The 22,772-nt window shown below is 43.5% G+C and overlaps 4 protein-coding genes across 11 annotated transcripts in view; 1 reads left to right on the top strand and 3 right to left on the bottom strand.

Moving 5' to 3' along the window:
* The window catches only part of dlg4b (discs, large homolog 4b), a 175,659-nt gene that overhangs the window by 52,659 nt on the left and 100,228 nt on the right, over positions 1–22,772 (top strand). The window lies entirely within an intron of this gene.
* LOC311251773 (uncharacterized protein) lies at positions 1,821–12,103 on the bottom strand. The gene is made up of 5 exons (XM_084344414.1): positions 12,056–12,103; positions 11,778–11,858; positions 9,531–11,017; positions 2,999–8,606; positions 1,821–2,909 (listed from the first exon to the last, which is right to left on the bottom strand). The coding sequence occupies exons 3-4, from the start codon at positions 10,958–10,960 to the stop codon at positions 3,659–3,661; spliced, it is 6,378 nt and encodes a 2,125-aa protein (XP_084200540.1). The 5' UTR covers positions 10,961–11,017; positions 11,778–11,858; positions 12,056–12,103; the 3' UTR covers positions 1,821–2,909; positions 2,999–3,658.
* Positions 11,948–13,187, bottom strand: LOC311251626 (uncharacterized protein). Its single transcript, XM_084344128.1, has 6 exons — positions 13,030–13,187; positions 12,789–12,917; positions 12,618–12,695; positions 12,376–12,498; positions 12,214–12,291; positions 11,948–12,139 (listed from the first exon to the last, which is right to left on the bottom strand). The coding sequence occupies exons 2-6, from the start codon at positions 12,855–12,857 to the stop codon at positions 11,981–11,983; spliced, it is 507 nt and encodes a 168-aa protein (XP_084200254.1). The 5' UTR covers positions 12,858–12,917; positions 13,030–13,187; the 3' UTR covers positions 11,948–11,980.
* Positions 12,874–17,525, bottom strand: LOC311251772 (uncharacterized protein; the record flags this gene model as incomplete). Its single annotated transcript, XM_084344413.1, has 11 exons — positions 17,503–17,525; positions 15,392–15,709; positions 15,144–15,242; positions 14,864–14,927; positions 14,565–14,668; positions 14,201–14,473; positions 13,748–13,841; positions 13,556–13,623; positions 13,201–13,422; positions 13,056–13,068; positions 12,874–12,917 (listed from the first exon to the last, which is right to left on the bottom strand). Exons 2-11 carry the CDS (start codon positions 15,482–15,484, stop codon positions 12,874–12,876), a joined length of 1,074 nt encoding a protein of 357 aa, XP_084200539.1. The 5' UTR covers positions 15,485–15,709; positions 17,503–17,525.

Raw genomic sequence — 22,772 nt, 5'->3', positions numbered from 1 at the left:
GCTGTGCTCTGTGCAAATTCGCACCCCACGTACGTTGAGAACTTTCATATTTACATTATATTATATCTAGGCTGAAAGAGCTTAAAAAGCCAAACATTTTGATAGTTGAACGGTTTCTGTAGCTGAACGTATGATGAAGCAGTCGCAGGATGAAATTTGAAAATGTCCCCATAAGGAGTGTGTGTGTTTGTCTGTGTGTGCGTGTGTTTATGTGTGTGTCTCTGTCAATCTGTCTGTCTCTGTGTGTGTGTGTCCGTGTGTGTCTGTCTGTGTGTCTGTGTGTGTCTCTCTCTCTGTCTCTCTCTCTGTGTGTGTGTGGGGGAGACTCAGTGATGTTCTGCATTCTAGCTCACGCAATACAAACCCATTATAAAGTCCTGAGTTTTTCCAAAATCACTCACGATCGTTAGAGGGTCAGGGTTCAAAAACGAAACATCGTAGGAAAAAAGTTCAAATACAACTCAAATAGACAAGACCCGTGCCTACATTTTAAAGTTTGAATGGTGTTTCTAGGTGAAAGTAGGCCAGAGCAGGAGATGTTTGAAAAAGACGCAGACTTTTGACCTCGTCCCATTCATTCTTATGGGAAACAGTTTTTCGCGTCTTACGACGCGAAAAATTGATATTCTGGAAAACTGAATAATAGCATACCGAGTCAGAGCAAGGCGCACGTTTTGATATATTTTTTGTTTGTGTGCGCTCAACGGTGTGGGACGAGTTAAGTGCCGAAATCAGGCAAGGGGGTGTAGTAATACAAACACTAGACAATTTCCCGTTGGGAAATCGCGAGAGTGGGCTGTGCTCTGTGCAAATTCGCACCCCACGTACGTTGAGAACTTTCATATCTACCTTTTCAGTAGTTTAGGCTGAAAGAGCTTAAAAAGCCGAACATTTTGATAGTTGAACGGTTTCTGTAGCTGAATGTATGCTGAAGCAGTAGCAGGATGAAATTTGAAAATGTCCCCATAAGGAGTGTGTGTGTCTGTCTGTGTGTGCGTGTGTGTGTGTGTCTCTGTCTATCTGTCTGTCTCTGTGTGTGTGTCCCTGTCTATCTGTCTGTCTCTGTGTGTGTGTCCGTGTGTGTCTGTCTGTGTGTCTGTGTGTCTCTCTCTCTGTCTCTGTCTCTGTGTGTGTGGGGGAGACTCAGTGATGTTCTGCATTCTAGCTCACGCAATACACACCCATTATAAAGTCCTGAGTTTTTCCAAAATCACTCACCATCATTAGAGGGTCAGGGTTCAAAAATGAAACATCGTAGGAAAAAAGTTCAAATACAACTCAAATAGACAAGACCTGTGCCTACATTTTAAAGTTTGAATGGTGTTTCTAGGTGGAAGTAGGCCAGAGCAGGAGATGTTTGAAAAAGAGGCAGATTTGCGAGTTCTTTTGACCTCGTCCCATTCATTCTGATGGGAAACAGTTTTTCGCGTCTTACGACGCGAAAAATTAATATTCTGGAAAACTGAATAATAGCATACCGAGTCCGACCGAGGGGCACGTTTTGATATATTTTTTGTTTGTGTGCGCTCAACGGTGTGGGACGAGTTAAGTGCCGAAATCAGGCAAGGGGGTGTAGTAATACAAACACTAGACAATTTCCCGTTGGGAAATCGCGAGAGTGGGCTGTGCTCTGTGCAAATTCGCACCCCACGTACGTTGAGAACTTTTAGATCTACATTTTAAGTTTGACTAGTGTGTCTAGGTCAAACTATGCCAGAGATGTTGATTTTTGAAAAACGGTTTCATTTTTTTCATTGTCAATGAGAAATGAGGATTGACAATGCTATGATACAATACTACACTACACTACAATGCTACAATGTATTCATTTCACCACCTACCATTCATTCTCAGCATCTTCATCTATGGTGTTTGTTACAAACTAAAGCTAAACATGGAACATAATTAATAATTCAAGAGGCATACACCATCATTTTGTAACAGAGATAACGTTTATTTTTCTTAAAAAAAAAAAAAAAAAGCAGGCGGCTTTCTTCCTGGAGTGAAAAAAAGTCAAAGTTGAAAAACTCTTACTTCCCTTATTGTTGCTGCAGTCCTCTGGAGGTCTTCTTCCCACCGTCTGTATAAATGTTGCCAGATTTAAAAGACATAAATTAGTTACAGGTTTCAAAAGAGTGAAGTGAAAGTTGAGAATTTAATGAAATCTTACTTCCCGTATTGTTGTTGCAGTCCTCTGGAGGTCTTCTTCCCACCGTCTGTATAAATGTTGCCAGATTTAAAAGACATAAATTAGTTACAGATTTCAAAGACTGAAGTGAAAGTTGAGAATTTAATGAAATCTTACTTCCCGTATTGTTGTTGCAGTCCTCTGGAGGTCTTCTTCCTGCCGTCTGTAAATGTCAGATTTCAAAGACAAATTGGTTACAGGTTTCAAAGACTGAAGTGAAAGTTGAGAATTTAACGAAATTTTACTTCCCTTATTGTTGCTGCAGTCCTCTGGAGGTCTTCTTCCTGCCGTCTGTAAATGTCAGATTTCAAAGACAAATTGGTTACAGGTTTCAAAGACTGAAGTGAAAGTTGAGAATATAACGAAATTTTACTTCCCTTATTGTTGCTGCAGTCCTCTGGCGGTCTTCTTCCTGCTGTCTGTAAATGTCAGATTTAAAACACAAATTGGTTACAGATTTCAAAAGAGTGAAGTGAAAGTTGAGAATTTAACGAAATCTTACTTCCCTTATTGGTGCTGCAGTCTTCTGAAGGTCTTCTTCCTGCTGTCTGTATAATATGTTGTCAGATTTAAAAGACATAAATTGGTTACAAATTTCAAAGACTGAATTGAAAGATGAGAATTTAACTAAATCTTACTTCCCTTATTTTCTCCTGGGTTGTTGTCGTCGCTGGAGAGAGATCTGCTGAAGTCCTCTGGGGGTCTTTCTCACTGGATCATCCTAGAAAGACAATGACATCATCATTGAGTTAAATCACTCAATGCAAATGAATCACTCAAAAAAAAAAAAAGGAAAAAAAAGACACTTACCTTGTGATGGACCTGGTTTGACATGCAGCTTGGTCTGCATCTCAGCTGGATGTTCAGCTTCCTCCCTGCAACGATGAATAGTGACAACAACCCAGCAGAAAAAGAAAAAGAAAAAGAAAAAAAAGAAAATACAGTAAAAAAAAGAAAATACAATAAAAACACAATAACATTACATGATAGATGCATGATTAAAAATAAAATTAGATTACATGATACATGCATGATTAAAAATACAATTACATTACATGATACATGCATGATTAAAAATACATAATTACATGGTAACTTTTGTGACCTCATGAGAAGAATTTGCTGACCCCATTCTAAAATGAACAAATACACAAATATATAAATAAAGACATTTACATTTCCACAAGATTAAACCATTTCCAGCCAAGACATGCCACTGTAACAACATACATATGAAAAACAATTACATGACAAAATGCACAAAGACTAAACGAGTAAATCCTGAAATAAATTACAGCATGATTTAACAATGATAATTAGCTCAATAAATCACAAATCACTTGGCTCAATAAATCACAATGATAATTAGCTCAATAAATGAATTAGCTCAATAAATAACCAAATCACAGACTCCAGATACACTGTAAAACGTGGCACAACAGGTCTTGGACAGAACAGCTGGAGAGGCTATTAGTCAGTCAAAACACAATAAACTGGACTGTGGTAACTGTAATACGTTTGGAGAACACCTGATTGAAGACATTTATCGGGATGTGAAATATAAATGTGGTCAATCAGTGTGTTCTTTTCGGTTGTCGAATTTGCTACTAATTGAGTGTACCCTCTGGACTGAAACAAATCTCGGATACTTTTTGTCCCTTTTGAAAGGAGGTCCTCGTTAAAATCGCCACAAACAACGATGGGCTGCTGACCTGACATTTCCAATGAGTCCAAGAGCTTTTCCAAGTTTGGGAGAAAGATTCCCAGTTGAAAACTTGGCGGTTTGTACACAGTCGCTATTAGCACTTTGACTGGAGCCTCAATTTTGACGACAACAAACTCCAAATCAGTGACGTTTTGCATGTACCTGCGAGGCTCTGCTTGAACAGTGTCTCTACAGTACATCGCAACTCCACCTCCCTCTTTTTTGGCCATGTTCACACAGCTGTTGTAAGACAGCTGTCTGCTACGTGTGAACATGGTGTGCCCCTCCAAATGAAAAATTTCAGCGACAGAGGAGCCCGACAAGTGTGTCTCTGTTAGGCAAAGCACATCTGCTTGTCGGAGCTCGTGATGCGATTTCAGGTCCACCATGTGACATGGCAGACCCTGCGTGTTGTGGTGGACGATTGTCAAAACCTTTGGAGTTTGTTTAACAGATTTCAACAGCGTCAACAATGGTCGACAGCTTTGGAAAGATGCTTGAGGCATACTTTCCAGAGCTGTCTTGATCTTGGGGTCAGCGTAAATTTTTTTCTCATCAAAGTCAAGGATGGTGAGACCTTGAAGCGACGTTGTGCGGCTGAGAGCAACGTAGGCCATACCGGGCTCAAAAACACGCTTCAGACACACAACGGCCGACGGCATGGTCATTCCTTGAACTTTGTGGGTCGTACACGCGAAAGCTAATTTGAGGGGGAACTGGCGACGAACAACCCCCTTTCTATTACTTAGGTGCTCCTCAGATCTTTCTATGTACACCGAGTTATCTGAGGGACCTAACATTTTTTTGCGGAATCTCTGTCCTGCTGTAGGATTGTCCAGCAGGAGTCCAATCATCTTCACGCCTTGTGGTTCTTCAAATACAATGTTCGAAATGGTTCCAAATGTACCGTTCACGAGGCCGTCCTCCACATCTAAATTTCGGATCAACATAACGCGTACTCCTTGAGCAGCCATTATGTTGTCGGGCAAGTCTCGCCTGTGTCCTTTAATTTGCCCAGACACAAACGTCATGCAGCCAGTTCTGGGGTCTTTTCGAAAATCACGAGCTGCAATGGCAGTCGCGTTCTCGTAGGAGGCGTTTACGATGTCGGCGTTGTGACGGTCTACTTCTTTGTTTGTGGCGTAGATGTGTAGACCCTGTGCTGTGCAATGCTGACTATCAGCCACCGCCTGTGTAAGCAAGAGCCTGTCTTCATCTAACAAAGGATCTTGCTTTTGCTTCACCCTGAGACGGTTCAAGAGTTCAGCAAAAGCTCGATCGTCTTTCTGTCGCATGATCTCTGTCAGGGTGACCATTTTGAAGTGATCCTTCCAGAGATCAAACTCGGTCTCTTCGTACACACACAGCGGCTTGGCTTTACCAAGGGGCGGCAGTTGATAAAAGTCACCTACGGCCAGGACAGACATGCCTCCGAACGGCTTCCGATTACCCCTGATCTGCTGAAATCGCCAATGCACGTAGGCAAATAGCTCTTTAGAGACCATGGATATCTCGTCGATGATGAGAATCTCAGCGTTCGCCAGCGTTGCTCTGACCTCGTCCAGTGCATTTCCAAGACCTTGATAAGGTGGCTTCAAGGACCTTGGCAATTTGAGAATCGAGTGCAACGTGTTGCCTGATATGTTGAATGCCGCTGTACCCGTGAATGCGGTCAGCAGCACTGCCGGTTGGGACATGTCTGCGTCGTCCCGAAATCTCGGGAGCTCACGCAGAACTCTCGTTGCCTCGTGGTGAATGCACTTGATCACATGCGATTTGCCACATCCAGCCCCTCCCGATAGGAAGTAATAAAACGGTTCTGGATTGTGGCCCCAGACTAGGTCAAAGCACCACTGTCGAACGCTGTAGAAAACGGAAGCCTGAGTTTCGTTCAGACTTTGGTACATTTTCCTAACAAAGTCTGGACTCAACTCTGGAGCATCTATTCTAGGCATAGAGCTCCCCTTATCCTTTTTAGTGCCGAATTCCGGGACGTCTTCGCCGTTTTCGTCCTGATCGCGAGGTTCGAGTTCCGCCATGCACTCCAGCCTGTCTACTTCGACTTCGGGCGCAAAAGAGTTCCACGCATTCACGAGAGGACCGCACACCTCAAGCTGTTCAAACGCAGCGTCCATGCTTTTTCCCTGGCCCTCGTAGCGTTTTTTGTTGCGCCCCACAATTTGCTCTACTGTCATACCCCACTTCTCGCCACACTTGTAAAACTGTTCGTAAGTGGGGTACGCGTTATCTGTCAGATCGGCGTCGGATCGATGTGGCAGATAAAGTTTCAGCAGTCGTCTGTAAAACTTTTCTGGATTTTTTTCCTCAGAGAAGCGCGTGAATCTAATAATCGCCGGTTTTCCCACGGTTCTCTTTTGGATATATCCCTGATCGTTTAACAGCGAAATGGCGTTCGGACTTTCCTTTTGATGGCCGTAGAGTACCCTGTACTCCGACACAAACTCGGCCAGGCACATGCCTTCAAACTCTCGATCGCGAGGTCTGTTGATGTATTTCTCAGGCAACCCCGACATCCATACGTCCTCCGATTGCGGGTCCATTTTTTCCAGTCTACCCATGGGGTGACTCATTCTCACGCCGTCCTCGTCGGTCCGAATGAAGGCCACGGATCGGGAGCACTTCTTGAGGCGTAAGCTGCAGGTACGGGCTACGGCCTCTTGAGCGCTGACCTCTCTGTGTTTAGAGTAGGCCTGCATAATTTGTTTCATTTCGTCGCGCTCGTTAACGTCAGATTGCTTAACATCTTTGATGACGTTCTTAAGGAATTCCGTCATCTCGTGCTCCGGTTTTGTTACGTACGACATCATGTACATGATGCAGCTATAATCGTCTATGACGTACTGGATGTCCATATTTGCGTTCCACGCCCTAAGCAAATCGGGATTGTAGGCATTAACCCAACAATCATTTGGATGGCGCCTCAGCATCACGACGTGACTGTTTGCCAGGCACTCTGCGGCGTCGACGTATTCTTCGTGAGTCAAGTTGCACCGGCAAAGCAAGTCTGTCAAACTGCTGAACGAAGCGGCCGGATCCATAAGCAGATCTCTAAGTGGTTGGAGCGTTTGTTTAGCCAATTTTTGTTGGTCTGCGAGGGCCTTTTTCTGCTCCGCTATTTCTGCTTCGAAGTCTGCATCATCTTGATCTTCTTTTTGGTGGCAATTAATAGTGGGGGGCCTGGTGATGAACGTTTTATCCATCGGTAGTTTTGGAAAGCCGAACCTGCAGGCTACATTACCCTTCTTACAGGACTTTGAATGTTTCCTGCTGTGCACCTGAACCTCTGACACTGTTTTGTGGAGTTCCGGATCTGCGTCAGGGTCGGGCATTTTGCAACTAATATAACGATCTATAAATTCCCTGATTTCTCTATCGGAGGCGTCTTCGAATTTAGGCGAATCTTTTATCCAAATAAGCATGTGGATGTGCGGGCTTCCCCTGGCTTGGAACTCGACGCGATAAAAATAATCATCTACTTCCCCGAGCGGTTGTGCGGGAGAGAGGATGAGGTTTGTCATGAGAGCTTCGACTCTCTTTTCAAACATGCGCATTACTGTGACGGGGTTACTTCTCAGAATGTCGCATTTTGTTTTCCAATCCAAATCTGAAAACGGTTGTTGTTGTTCACCCTGCTGAGCTTTGATGGCCTCTATGAACTCAGGCCATCTCATCTCAGCAGCAGAGAACGTCGCAAAAAATGTCGGTTTTCCAATTTGACGAACCATCGCGTGCACGTCTTTGAGGGTTTTGTTCCAATAGGCTGGAGTGCCTCTGAGAGGTTGCATGAACCTAGTCGCGTCTTGGTTCATAATGAGCCGCTCTACTTCGTCCTTATCCTGGAGCATGACGTTATTGATCCTACGGCCGTCTCTGGTTTTGGACTTTCCTTTGCGCATTTGTATAGACATGCTACTGGTCGCGAGGTGAGTCTCTGTAACAAACTGCGCAAAGAAAAGATAACTCTGGTCACTTGCAAAACGCGCATCTGCAGCAAAGAGCCTACAATTAAAGTAGAGACTCGGGGACAGGGAGACGCTTCTATCTTCGTCCAACGTGTTCTCTCCCGTCGGAAATTGCACAGGAAAAGCCATGGCCTCTAACTTGGGTACGGTGAAAAAACCAACCGGTTTGTTGCCTTGCGCGGGGGCAACACTAAATACGCCGTCGCCATATGAAAGGATTTCCTGTGCAATGTCGGGGGGCTGCATGCAAGTGTCCAGGGAGAGGCCTGGTCTCAGCTCCTCCTCTTCTTCCTCCTCAGCGGCTTCTGACTGTCCCGGTTCATTTTCGCTTTTGAAGAACTCCTCTAAATCTACATCCATATCGTCCTCTGGGATGCTGGGATACTCTTCTCCGATGGGCTCCTCTTCTCCGATGGGCTCTGGTCTCAGCTCCTCCAACTGTCCCGGTTCATTTTGGCTCTGAAAAAAATCATCCAAATCTACATCCCTATCGTCCTCTGGGATGCTCGGCTCCTCTTCCGGTCTGAACTCTTCTGGGATGGGCTCCTCTTCTGAGCTGGGCTGCGGTCTCAGCTCCTCCTCTTCTTCTTCAGCTGCCTCGAACTGTCCCGGTTCATTTTGACTGTTAAAAAATTCCTCCAAATCGACATCCCTATCTTCCTCTGGGATGCTGGGCTCCTCTTCTTCGAGCAGACAGTCGAAAGTGGCAGTCTCGTCGATAAACACATTTCTATATTCCGAATGCGTTTCTCTCAATTTTGCAAGGGCAGCTAGCACATTCTGCATATTAACGGTGTAGAAGTGCTGGTAACCTTTGTACTTAATATGCCTTTTCAATTTGACTTGAAGCAGCTGCGCTTCTGCTCTGGGCCTTGGGAGACTGTTGACGATCGATTGCACCTCTGCTGGAACGCACACAACAGCTCCGTGGACTGCCCTCTGTTGGCCTTTTGGCAGAGCAACAATTTTGGCAAAGGGAAGGATTTTTGAAATCAGCTGCCTCTCAAGCATATTAAGTGTAGCCAATTCTGTGGGGATGGGCGCCAACTCTAAATTGTTTGCGACTGCCATGGGTGGTATGCGTCCTCTGCCAAGGTGGCCGTCACAGGTGTCGCATATCCACTCATGCAGTCTCTCTTGTGGCACAGAGCAAGGGGTAGAGCACTCGCCGTCGCAAAAGTGAACATATTTTCTTGTCAAGCATGCTGCCGCCACTTTTGCGTGCTCCCTATATTTTTGTCTTTTACATTCTTTGACCTGATTAGGAAACATGGCTCTGTGACAAACGGTACAAATGTATGTGGGTCCATGGCTAATGGACTCACGAAAGACAGCTATGGCTACTGCGATCACCGGATCAATCAGGGGCTTGGGGCGGTGGTGCACAATTTGTCTGTATTTGCGTCTGATTCTAAGCGCTTTCCGCATCTTGTAAAATACACTAAAGGCAGCATTTGTGTCCAATTTGGTTTTTCTCTGCTGGTTGCAACGTTGATTGAAACGACGTCTAAATTCCAGATCATTCTGATATCTAACATTGAACTTGTGCTTTTGCTTTTGCCTATAGCTTTGATCTGTGTTGTATCTCAGAGACATGCCAAATGTTTGTCTGCTCCGAAACGCTGCATCTGATCTGTATCTGTCAGTCATGTACCTCTTCTGTCTGGCGCGGAACGTGGCATCTTCCTTGTATCTTTCTGTAATGACTTTCTTCTGTCTGGTGCGGAACGCGGCATCTTCTCTGTATCTATCTGTAATGACTTTCTTCTGTCTGGTGCAGAACGCGGCATCTTCCTTGTACTTCTTTGTGACGTAAGTCTTCTGTCGTCTTCTGAAAGTAGCATCTTCCCTGTATCTTCTGACGACTTCTTCCCTCTTCTTGTCTCGAACTTTTGCGTTTTTGTGGTAAAATTCGAAGGATCGCTGTTTCCGATCGAGACCGTCTTGGGCGTATTTTCTCCTTTGTGCTTGGAGTTTGCTGTTGTACTTGTTGCTTCTTTGTTCACCAGACAGTAATGTGTGTTTTTTGCTGGCTTTCCGCATCACTTTTCTTCGCTGATGCTTTGGCCACTTTGTCAAATTCTCTTTTGCTGGCGGCGCGGGGGCAGTCTTGAGGACAGGTTCCGACGCTTGCGGTGCGGGGGCTGCTGCCGGCGGTGCGGGGGCTGTCTTTCGGACGGGGGCTGCTGACGGCGGTGTGCGGGCTGTCTTGCGGACGGGGGCTGCTGACGGCGGTGCGCGGGCTGTCTTGCGGACGGGGGCTGTCTTGCGGACGGGGGCTGCTGACGGCGGTGCGCGGGCTGTCTTGCGGACGGGGGCTGCTGACGGCGGTGCGCGGGCTGCTGACGGCGGTGCGCGGGCTGTCGCTGTCGGTGCGCGGGCTGCTGCTGGCGGTGCAGGGGCTGTCGCTGGCGGTGCAGGAGCCGTCTTAAGGACACGCTCTGCTGCTGGTGGGAGAGCTGTACTGGGTTTAGGAGATGCCTGAGGGCGTTCTCTGGAACCAATGGCTTCGAATGACACCGGCACAAACTCGTAACCGGCAGAAGGTCCACGATTTGAAAAGAGTTTGTGCAGGTGGTCAGCCAAGTCACTGATTTCCGAGAAGGTCCTCATAATTGCAGTTCCGTGGGGGTGAGGTAAGCCCACCGCGTTTCTCGAGTGTGAATCAAACACACCGTACCTGCCTGATTGGTCACGGAAAACTGCAATGCACTCCGGACTAACTATGATTAAAGCCAGATTAACGTCGCCTGACAAACACTCTAACTGTGTGGCTAGGGGCAGATACCAATCCTGGCCTTCACTGGCTTTCACAAGTCCACACCTGATTTCAGGCATGTGGACGTTACACACCTCTGTGTCAGTCAGGACTTTTTTGGGCAGTTCTTCCACAGTGAGATGGTCACTGCGGAATGTTTTTTTCCGGATCAGCTGACGTTTTACATCTACATAAAGCGAATCTCCCTTTGCCAGCACTCTATCGAGGGCAGCAGTGTTGAACTGACAGCCCTCGTTTTGATACGCCAGAAAAGTCAGGGACATGCAGGTACACTGGTGGTTCCTGGAGAACTTCCTGTACCTCATGTGACTCTGACTATGACTAGCCCTAACAGTAGCCCTAACAGTAGCCCTAACCGGTACCTGAAATATAAGATAAATTATAATCATTATCATAAAGTATTACTTATTAGCATAATCATAAGCCTAGTTAACATTAATATTAGTTGTAGTAATTATCATAAAGTATTACTTATTAGCATAATCATAAGCCTAGTTAACATTAATATTAGTTGTAGTAATTAACTGTTTCATATACTACAGTCATAGCATAGTGACAGGTTAAGGAAATGTGACTAAAAACATTTTACCTACTGCAGCTTTAATTAAATTAATAACTATCAACTCTCATACATCCCTAGTACTTGTCTCACACCTATTACACATGAAAACATTGATAAATATTTAAATTTATACTACAATGGCAGTGTATTAAAAACGTAGCTTACATGGGAGTCAATGGCACAAAAAGGTTGGTTTTGGGTTGGGTCTTTTTTTTTTTTTGAATTGGATTCATTGAAATGGTTAAAAAAAACATGACAGAAATTTTAAACTCACCAGATTGACACTTCAAGATGTTAACTGACCAAGATAATAAATCAGAAAACCTCTGTTCCGTTACTTGTGTATCTTTAAACAATTGATAAAATCGTGTCAAACTAGTTGTTCAGTTATTGTTCATAATTGTATTACCATTATTACTTTTATTATTAACAATAATATATTATTAATTCTCCTTCATTTCCTTAATAGTTTTGGCATTTCAGTTGAAAGTAAACCATACTTTCCCCTCAAACAAACACTTTATTAAGCCCACGATAAACCCAAATGTAAATGTCCTTACCTTTTTCGAAGGGGACTGAGAGGTGGAGAGTCCGTCGTCGATGATCCAGGGCCAGCAGGTCGATGCGGGTGACGAGACGGTCTGTGAAAAGTCATAAACACCAGTTAATATTTAGACATGAGACAACACAACGCAGCAAGTTTCCAAATGTATTTACTCACTGACATTTGTGAACTGCAGAGAAAGATATGGTATCAGACATGTTAAATGAACCAGTGTAATGTAGTTACAGCTGATTTTACAGTAAACGTTGTGTGTGTCAGTTGTGGAGCAAATACCTTAGCTGGGCGAGGAGAATGACAGGCCGCAGCTTTAAGGGTCTGGGACGGTCCAGCCGGTGAAGGAGTCTTCATCCTGGCCACCTGAGAACAAATAATTCAGCAAAATGAAGACTTTAATGACATTATGAACTTTATTCAATAGGAATAATATTTACCTTGGCAGCCGGTGAAGAGCAGGGGGTCACCGGATCACCCAAACTGCAGGACAACCTGGCTGGAGGGGATCCAACCAGCTATTGAGACATGAGAACAAACATGTTAAACTTTACACATCTCAGTGCATGTTCTGTGTGAGATTGTGTCAGAGAGTAACATACGTTGGTCACTGAAGTTTGGGTGCTGGGGGGTGGTCCGTCCATGGTCCTGGACCGAGGGGGGGGGCTGGAGGGGGCGTCGTCCTCCAGTCTCCGTGACAGCCTGGCTGGAGGGGATCCAACCAGCTGTTGACAGATGAGGACAAATATATTAAAATTCAGACAGAGTGGACAATGTAGTTATGTCTCCATGAAGACACCGTTTCAACTGTAAACACTGACTGTGTGTCAATTGCGCAACATACGTTGTTCACAGGAGACTGGCTGCGAGGGGGGCGTCTCTCCGTGGTCCTACGACGCCTGGCTGCCGCTGGGGAGGCCACCTGCACCGTTAAATAAAAACATAGCACCAGTAACTGTAGGGAACCAGCAGAAACTTTATAATACAGCTGAGAAGAATATGTCAGATCATTTACCTTCTTGCGCGCCGGAGGAGACGGGACGTCCGCCACGTCAGACAGCCGAGAAGGAGACACTTGCTCCATAGCACGAAGGGACGTGCTACTGAACCAAATTGGGTTCAGTGGGAGGAAGGACTCCTTCTCCTGTGAAAGACAAAAACAAAAACAAAAAAGACATGAATATTTGTCTGGTCAAATACACAAAGTTTAAATACTAACCAGTTAACTTGTTGTGAAAAAAAGAAAAATTAGTCACCTGCTGCTGAGCCGCGCTGGCCTGACCGGGAACCTGCGACTGGGAAAGCACAACACATATTTGATTAAATAGGTGCTTTTTAAGTTACGACTGTGAACCTGTTCACCATAATGTACATAAACACAAGTAAACACAAATGATAATATAGTTATAATAAAAAAGCGTACTAACCTTGGGGCTCTGACCAACGACCTTCCATTGGAAGGGGTCAGAAGACAGAGGGGCACGTACCTCGCCCTTCACAACCAGCTTAGGAGAAACCTTCCTAAGCGGCTGTGAAGGGGTAGGAGACACCGTGGGAGGAGGAGGTGGTGGTGTCTCCAGGAACTGCTCCGTGGAGGTCCACAGCAGCTCGGCGAGGATGCCCATCCCCTCACGGTCGCTCAGGTGAACCTGCAGGAATGACAAATCCATTTACAGACAAAGTTCAACTCTAAAAAGCGTAGCTCGTGTTGACGGTTTCATATTAACACACAAGAAATTATAGACAATTAGACTTTTTCTATCACACAGATATTCTACTTACGCCGTCTCTGCTCCACAGCTCCAGGCGCGTACGGGGGAAGTACTCCTCGGCAGAGAAGTACCTCACACCTAAAATGTAAAAAAGAAAAAAAGTGAGTCATTACAACATCCACACATGTAGCATCATGACTATGTTCATCACAGACATTTTTAAGTACATTTCTTTTTCTTGACAAGATATCGTTTTACATACCCATACGAGCTGCCACGCGGTGGAACTCTTGGCGGAGGGCCCGCTGGTGCTCCTCATCCTCAGTCAGGCGGGGGGGGAAGTCCAGCACAAAGACCTGTAGAGAACAAAATTTTAGAAAACACCAACTGACAGTTTCATTCAAAAATCACACACACACCACATTAAGTACACATTATTATTTAAAAGCTCATACAATTAGTCTTATTAGAGTAGTCAGTCTACTTCTATTGTTGTTAAACTACTAAGAATGCAGGACAAGGGAGACATGAAATAAAAGCTTACCATGGGCGCGGAGGTAGTCGAGTGGTTAGAGCTCATGCCACATACGCAGCAGACTCTGGTTCAAATCCCTTTGCTGCATGTCACACCCCCTCTCTTTCCCATTTCAAAATGCAGTTTGTCTAAATAAATAAAAAAAGGTGTCTACGCCAAAAAAAATGCATAAATGCTTACCTTCGGCCAGCGGTCCCTCACAGCAGCGAGGAGTTGGCCGTAGTCCGCGGCTGCCTCGTCCACGGTCCTGCTCGCCGTCAGGTTGTTACTGGGGGCAAGAACACAGACAGCATCAGGGGTCCGAGGAATAACAGCGTGAACAACCTCAGTCCGCAGCTGAGCGGCATGGGCCCCAGGGGTCGACATGAAACCAAAAGTATACTTCCCTTCTGGCATCACGACGAAGCCGTCCACGATGGCCCGGAGATGGGAGTCCCCGACAATCAGAACAAACTGCAACAACAAAGACAATTTCTTTAGCATGAAAATCATTAATCCCTCTCAAGATCAATTACTTCCTTCATAAACTGGACAATAATAGCACCTTCTTGTCAGGAGACTCCGGTGGGATGACCAACTTGTGGCTCCGTCCGGTGAGCTTGGAAGTTGGCCACCTCCGCACCCGATGGCGGTAACCAGTACCGCGGCCTGTTTAGTAAAGGACAAAACAGATTTTAAAAAAAAGAAAAAGTGTAAAACTAATGAAGGAAAGCCTACCAGGAAACATCAACAATCACTTGTTTATACCAGTAAAAAAAGTACATGAAAACCAGTTTAAAAAGTGTAATATTGATGATTCATTAATTTATTGTTCATTTAGGGATAAAACAGGTGGATACTTACGTGCACGAACCTCGGCACGACCGGTGCTCCAGAAGGGCTTGGCTGGGGGTGAAGAGCCAACCACCTGATGACAGATAAAAAAAATAAACATAAAATAATAATAAATCATAACAACAACAAGCATAAGATAGACAAACAAGTTAAAACAAAATATAATAAAACATTTAAAGCAATACAAACATTACAAACACATTTAACCTCAGACAATGTCTTTGCACGTGTGTGTGTGTGTGTGTGTGTGTGTGTGAGAGTGTGAGAGTGAGAGTGAGAGAGAGCATACGTTGCCAACTGGAGCGCGGGAGCAGAGGGGGTGGGTCTCCCTGGTCCGCTTGGTCCTTGACCCGCTAGAAGGCTCCTCTCCGGCCGGAGGGGACACCGTCTGAAGAAGAAACATTAACATCAAAGATATGGCAGACACACAGAACTCAGCATTAAAAAAGGAAAAAGCAATAGGTGTAACATTTCTACAGCCATTTTCATGCAGACAGTTGTCACTGCGACACAGAAGCTTATCTACTGTGTAAGTACCTTCGGGGGGGGAGGGGGAGAACTCGGCTCCTCCAGGTTGAGCCTAGTCCAGCGCTGCTTCAGCGCCGCAGACCGCCTCGACTTCCTGGGCATCCTGCTGAAAGTCAAAAACAAAGAAAACACGAGAAATGCTTCTCAAATGTTAGTAAATGTAATTGAAGACAACGTTATATAATATCTTGTATGCAAAATGAATGTGGTGATTGTGGGTGTGTGGGTGATGTGGTGATACACAAGGTTGATGCTCTGCTCTGACGGTTGAGGGCGATTAATCTCAGTGGATGGTCACTCTCAGCTGCAGCACAGGAACCCTTTAATCTAAAAGAGAAAGTGCAATAAAAAGATAAGTGTCTCAAATGTTACGAGTCAGTATTAGCAACAAGCTAATAGCATAACAGACACACGTACATCTGTACTTGTCATAATGTGTGTTTTTGGGCACAGTATTTTTTTTTAAATAATTCTATATTATAATAACTATCAATGATATAAATGATTTTATACTACACAGTATTCTCAAAACAAAGAATTACTATGAGACAATGAATATACTACACAAGTAAAAACAACATTAACTTCAACTGTACAAGATTTTATCAACATCTGAATGCACATTTATTCCCAAAAGCAAAAATAGTCACGTATGAAAATGCTTCCTATTCCATTTAATCAAGGCAGGTTGTAAAAGTGTATAATACATTTAAGTATGATACTTTTCTAACTAAATAAAAAAACATTTCATCACATTTTATCACAGACAATCAAACAAACACGGAAAAAGAGAAATGTGCTTTTCGGTGGACAGAAGGGAGTATTAAATACTAGTCAAACTAAACAAGTGGATAAAAAAAAAAAATACAGCTTTCAGCTTGTATTAATGTTCTTGTATAAAAACAGAATACCTAAATAAAACCCTTTTTTTAAAATCCCAAAATCATGAGTGTAATATCGCCTATTAAAAATCTGACCTGTGCTAATGATCTATGCATGACAGTCCAGTTCACACCGGAAGAGAAGATGGCCGCTGTTCTTATATAGAAACAGATCGGCCATAAACATCCGTCCAACCAAAATCACGAGACAGTAATGTCTAGCTTCAATAAGCTCACTTTTGTTCAACATGTACGGATGTTATGAGTAACATCTATTAAAAAATCTGACCTGTGTTAAGGGTCTATGCATGAGACAGTACAGTTCACACCAACAGAGAAGATGGCCGCTCGCGCCACCAGAGACCAAAGGCCAGAGTTCACGCTGTTAGCATCTAGCTCGGCCTTATGTTTTAGCTTTTAGCTCAGTGTTCTTATATAGAAACAGATCGGCCATAAACATCAGCCTAACCAAAATCACGAGACAGTAATGTCTAGCTTCAATAAGCTCCCTTTTGTTAAACATGTACGGATGTTAGCACAGTTAGCTTTTCTTCATAGAAAAAGCAAATCACCGCTGTTGGCTTCGACTGCGGCCTACTGGTTTATGTACCAGAGCCTAGTAGCGCCGTTAGCTCGTCTTAATAGTGTTGTATTGAAACAGACTGACGGAGACCCATTACTGTTAGCTACACAGACACATTCACACAGTTAGCTTTTCGCTCCGGTTAGCTTTTCTTCATAGAAAAAGCAAATCACCGCTGTTGGCTTCGACTGCGGCCTACTGGTTTATGTACCAGACCCTAGTAGCGCCGTTAGCATGCTTAATAGTGTTGTATTGAAACAGACTGACGGAGGCCCATTACCGTTAGCTACACAGACACATTCTGTACTTATGGACCCCTGTAGCTTTGCTAACCGCTGCTGGCCCGGAGCTACTGGGCTCCGACTAGCCGAGCGCTCGGTCACTCGAGCTAGCGCTCCGCTAGCGTTACTGCTATAACAGACCGACCGTTAGCAGTTAGCTAACGCACGTTAGCTTGGCTAGTCGGAGCCCAGTAGCTCCGGGCCAACAGCGGATTAATATTGATGAAACAGACCGACCATAAACAATTACATTCATTTTTCCGAAATCATGAGTTATCGTGATCATAGGAGAGATAGTAATGTCTAATGTCTTCAATAAAATCCACTTTTATGAACGATTTCAGTGTGCTCATGTCAAACATGACTGGTACTTACCTACAAGTAGGTCAAAGGGGACGAGCAGAGCCGGACCAGGGTTATATCAAGGCCAAAATCACGCCACACAACTGTCCAATCAGAGTCCTCCCGTGTTATCTGTCATCTGTATCCGAGGTGATTTGTCAAGTGAGATGGCTGATATCTGTGCACTTGAGACAGACTCCAGACTCTGCTGCAGTTCATGATTAATATTTATTTTTATGAATGTAATACATTAAAAAAAACATCAATGTTAATTAGAAAACTTATTTAATAGTAATATTGATTGATTAATATTGAATTATTGTATTATATATCATTAAATACTGAACATAAAACAATTTATATTATATCAGCTGTTGGAGTATGAAGAGATATTACAGTGAGAATGAGTCAAATACTCTGAATCAGACTGAGAAATTCAATAAATCTCAATATATTGATGATTGGAAACATTTAAATATTTGAATCAGAATCAGAATTCCTTTATTTGTCCAGCAAATGGGGAAATTTGTGTGTGTGTGTGTGTGTTATCTGTCATCTGTATCCGAGGTGATTTGTCAAATGAGATGGCTGATATCTGAGCACTTGAGACAGACCCCAGACTCTGCTGCAGTTCATGATTAATATTTATTTTTATGAATGTAATACATTAAAAAAAACATCAATGTTAATTAGAAAACTTATTTAATAGTAATATTGATTGATTAATATTGAATTATTATATTATATATCATTAAATACAGAACATAAAACAATTTATATTATATCAGCTGATGGAGTATGAAGAGATATTACAGTGAGAATGAGTCAAATACTCTGAATCAGACTGAGAAATTCAATAAATCTCAATATATTGATGATTGGAAACATTTAAATATTTGAATCAGAATCAGAATCCCTTTATTTGTCCAGCAAATGGGGAAATTTCTTAGTCACAGCAGCCAAAGGACAGTGTCACACTAAACAATAATACAAAGTAAAAAAATAAACAATATAATAAGAAGATAAGAAATAGAATTAACTCATATATACATAGTATTTACAATATGAACTTACAATTTGAACTTAGTATTTACAACAAACAATAAATAACAAATATGATTATTAAAAATTGTCCAACTAGTGCAAACCAAACAGTGTGTGGATATGTGTAGAGTTTTGTATTGCACAGTGCACATGTGAGGTCTACTGGGAGCAGTGCTGATTGTAGACTGACAGCAGCAGGAAGGAAGGACCTGTGATACCTCTCCTTCACACACTTGGGGTGTATCAGTCTGTCGCTGAAGAAGCTGACCAGTGTGGTGATAGTGACCTGCAGGGGGTGGGACTCCTTCACCAGCAGCGATGACAGTTTGTCCATCATCCTGCTCTCTCCCACCACCTGCACTGGGTCAAGAGGGCATCCCAGGAATGGAGTTCATGGCTTGAATGAATGAAAAGATAATTGTTAAATATAGTTGAAATGTTGGGAAATATACTGTGTTTTCGTCTGTGTGTGTGTGTGTGTGTGTGTGTGTGTGTGTGTGTGTGTGTGTGTGTGTGTGTGTGTGTGTGTGTGTGTCTCTGTTATTATTATTATTCTTCCTCCCGTTTTTCGGCGGTTCACTTGCCCCGCAGTTTTGAGCGCACACAAACAAAAAATATATCAAAACGTGCGCCTCGATCAGGAGATTACTGCTATCATTCAGATTTCCAGAATATTAATTCGCACCCCACGTACGTTGAGAACTTTCATATCTACATTATATTATATTTTATCTAGGTTGAAAAGCTGAAAGAGCTCAAAAAGCCAAACATTTTGATAGTTGAACGGTTTCTGTAGCTGAATGTATGCTGAAGCAGTAGCAGGATGAAATTTGAAAATGTCCCCATAAGGATGAATGGGAAAACACCTCCCAAACTCCTGCAGTTTGAGACAAAAGTCTAATGGTTATGGCCAAAATATAAGTACAGTGAGTAACAGGAGACATTGCTGAACCATGTGATGTCTTTTTTATTTCTGTAGAGTGAAAAATGAGGGAGCCAGAGTGAGAGACAAAACCGGTACTGTCTGCTCTACTCCAGAAATGTAGTCTCAGAGTTAACACTGCGGCTTATGGGGGAGATGCTGGAGTGCTTGTCGCTCGAGGGCTTCTACAGCCAAGTTCAAGTCCCACATCTGAAATAAGACCATCATCTGAAAGCCAACAAGATTTCCTACACTTCTATATATATATTGTCTATGTGAAGTAAAAGCTGTGGGACCCAAGTCAAGCTGAAGAGAGTTTTTTCTCAAGTTTTTCCAGCTGCTCTCCACTCTAGCAGTGATGTTCTGCACTCTAGCTCACGCAATACACACCCATTATAAAATCCTGAGTTTTTCCAAAATCACTCACCATCATTAGAGGGTCAGGGTTCAAAAATGAAACATCGTAGGAAAAAAGTTCAAATACAACTCAAATAGACAAGACCCGTGCCTACATTTTAAAGTTTGAATGGTGTTTCTAGGTGGAAGTAGGCCAGAGCAGGAGATGTTTGAAAAAGACACAGATTTGCGAGATATTTTGACCTCGTCCCATTCATTCTGATGGGAAAGTTGTGCGCAGTTTTTCGCGTCTCACGACGCGAAAAATTAATATTCTGGAAAACTGAATGATAGCATACCGAGTCCGACCGAGCCGCACGTTTTGATATATTTTTGGTTTGTGTGCGCTCAACGGTGCGGGACGAGTTAACTGCCGAAATATGGCAAGGGGGTGTAGTAATACTAACATCTGCAGGCCAAGTTCAGCTTGGTGATGGTTGTCGTTAAGCACTAGCAACCACCTGGGACAGCTGATTTGAGAGTGACTTCTGCCTCAAATCTAGACCTCAAACTACTGCTATATCTTCAAAACCAAACATGATATGGGAAAATTTTCTTCACCATCAAGCCAGGGAGGCCTTAAAGAACACAGCCATTATTTTTTGTGGTCCTAGCTTCTGAAATGTTGTCATAGGAGCGAGTTAAAAACAGGGGCAGTTTGGAAAATCCTCGAAAATCCTCCTCCTGATTAGCATTGGAGTAAATGGGGCAGTTGAGAGCTACTCTTGTCGGTTGGAGGCAGATAAATCAAAAACCGTAAATCCTACTGATAAAGTGGACACATTGGGAGAAAGAAGACAAGTGTGGCTACAACTTGGTGAAAAAATCACTCTTCTACTGTGTAATTTGTGGCCGGGGTCGTCAGAGAAAGAGAAAAGTTGTGAGAGTTTTTCTGACTCTCCCCCCACTCTGGCAGTTGGCTCTGCACGAACATTCCGCAATACACACCCATTATAAATCCTGAATTTTTCTAAAATCGCCTCACCGTCGTTAAGGGGTCAGAGGTCAAAAACGAAACATCGTACGAAAAAAGTTCAAATACAACTCAAATAGACAAGACCTGTGCCTACATTTTAAAGTTTGAATGGTGTTTCTAGGTCGACGTAGGCCCGAGCAGGAGATGCTTGAAAAACGTCGAAGATTTGCGAGTTTTTTTTTCCTCATCCCATTCATTCTTATGGGAAATTTTTCGCAGTTTTTCGCGTCTTACGACGCGAAAAATTAATATTCTGGAAATCTGAATGAGAGCAGTAATCTTCCGATCGAGGCGCACGTTTTGATGTATTTTTTGTTTGTGTGCGCTCAAAACTGCGGGGCAAGTGAACCGCCGAAAAACGGGAGGAAGAATAATAATAATAATAAAAAGAGGCCCGGGGAATAACAATAGTGGGCTGTGCTTCGCACAGCCCACTATGTACACCTATAGCTTTGCTATAGAGGTGTCCATAGTGGGCTTGCGAGCACAGCCCACTAACTAGACAATTTCCCGTTGGGAAATCGCGAGAGTGGGCTGTGCTCTGTGCAAATTCGCACCCCACGTACGTTGAGAACTTTCATATTTACATTATATTATATCTAGGCTGAAAGAGCTTAAAAAGCCGAACATTTTGATAGTTGAACGGTTTCTGTAGCTGAACGTATGATGAAGCAGTCGCAGGATGAAATTTGAAAATGTCCCCATAAGGAGTGTGTGTGTCTGTCTGTGTGTGCGTGTGTGTGTCTCTGTCCATCTGTCTCTCTCTGTGTGTGTGTGTCCGTGTGTGTCTGTCTGTGTGTCTGTCTGTGTGTCTCTCTCTCTGTCTCTCTCTCTGTGTGTGTGGGGGAGACTCAGTGATGTTCTGCATTCTAGCTCACGCAATACACACCCATTATAAAGTCCTGAGTTTTTCCAAAATCACTCATGATCGTTAGAGGGTCAGGGTTCAAAAACGAAACATCGTAGGAAAAAAGTTCAAATACAACTCAAATAGACAAGACCCGTGCCTACATTTTAAAGTTTGAATTGTGTTTCTAGGTGGAAGTAGGCCAGAGCAGGAGATGTTTGAAAAAGACGCAGATTTGCAAGTTCTTTTGACCTCGTCCCATTCATTCTGATGGGAAACAGTTTTTCGCGTCTCACGATGCGAAAAATTAATATTCTGGAAAACTGAATAATAGCATACCGAGTCCGACCGAGCCGCACGTTTTGATATATTTTTTGTTTGTGTGCGCTCAACGGTGCGGGACGAGTTAAGTGCCGAAATCAGGCAAGGGGGTGTAGTAATACAAACACTAGACAATTTCCCGTTGGGAAATCGCGAGAGTGGGCTGTGCTCTGTGCAAATTCGCACCCCACGTACGTTGAGAACTTTCATATTTACATTATATTATATCCAGGCTGAAAGAGCTTAAAAAGCCAAACATTTTGATAGTTGAACGGTTTCTGTAGCTGAACGTATGATGAAGCAGTCGCAGGATGAAATTTGAAAATGTCCCCATAAGGAGTGTGTGTGTCTGTCTGTGTGTGCATGTGTGTGTGTGTGTGTGTGTGTGTGTCTCTGTCTATCTGTCTGTCTCTGTGTGTGTGTGTCTGTCTGTGTGTCTGTCTGTGTGTCTCTCTCTCTGTCTCTCTCTGTGTGTGTGTGGGGGAGACTCAGTGATGTTCTGCATTCTAGCTCACGCAATACACACCCATTATAAAGTCCTGAGTTTTTCCAAAATCACTCACGATCGTTAGAGGGTCAGGGTTCAAAAACGAAACATCGTAGGAAAAAAGTTCAAATACAACTCAAATAGACAAGACCCGTGCCTACATTTTAAAGTTTGAATGGTGTTTCTAGGTGAAAGTAGGCCAGAGCAGGAGATGTTTGAAAAAGACGCAGACTTTTGACCTCGTCCCATTCATTCTTATGGGAAACAGTTTTTCGCGTCTTACGACGCGAAAAATTAATATTCTGGAAAA

The sequence above is a fragment of the Pagrus pagrus genome, assembly GCF_965226575.1.
Source record: "Pagrus pagrus genome assembly, chromosome: 22".
Lineage (NCBI taxonomy): Eukaryota > Metazoa > Chordata > Actinopteri > Spariformes > Sparidae > Pagrus > Pagrus pagrus.
This window is presented reverse-complemented; position numbering and strand designations above follow the sequence as displayed.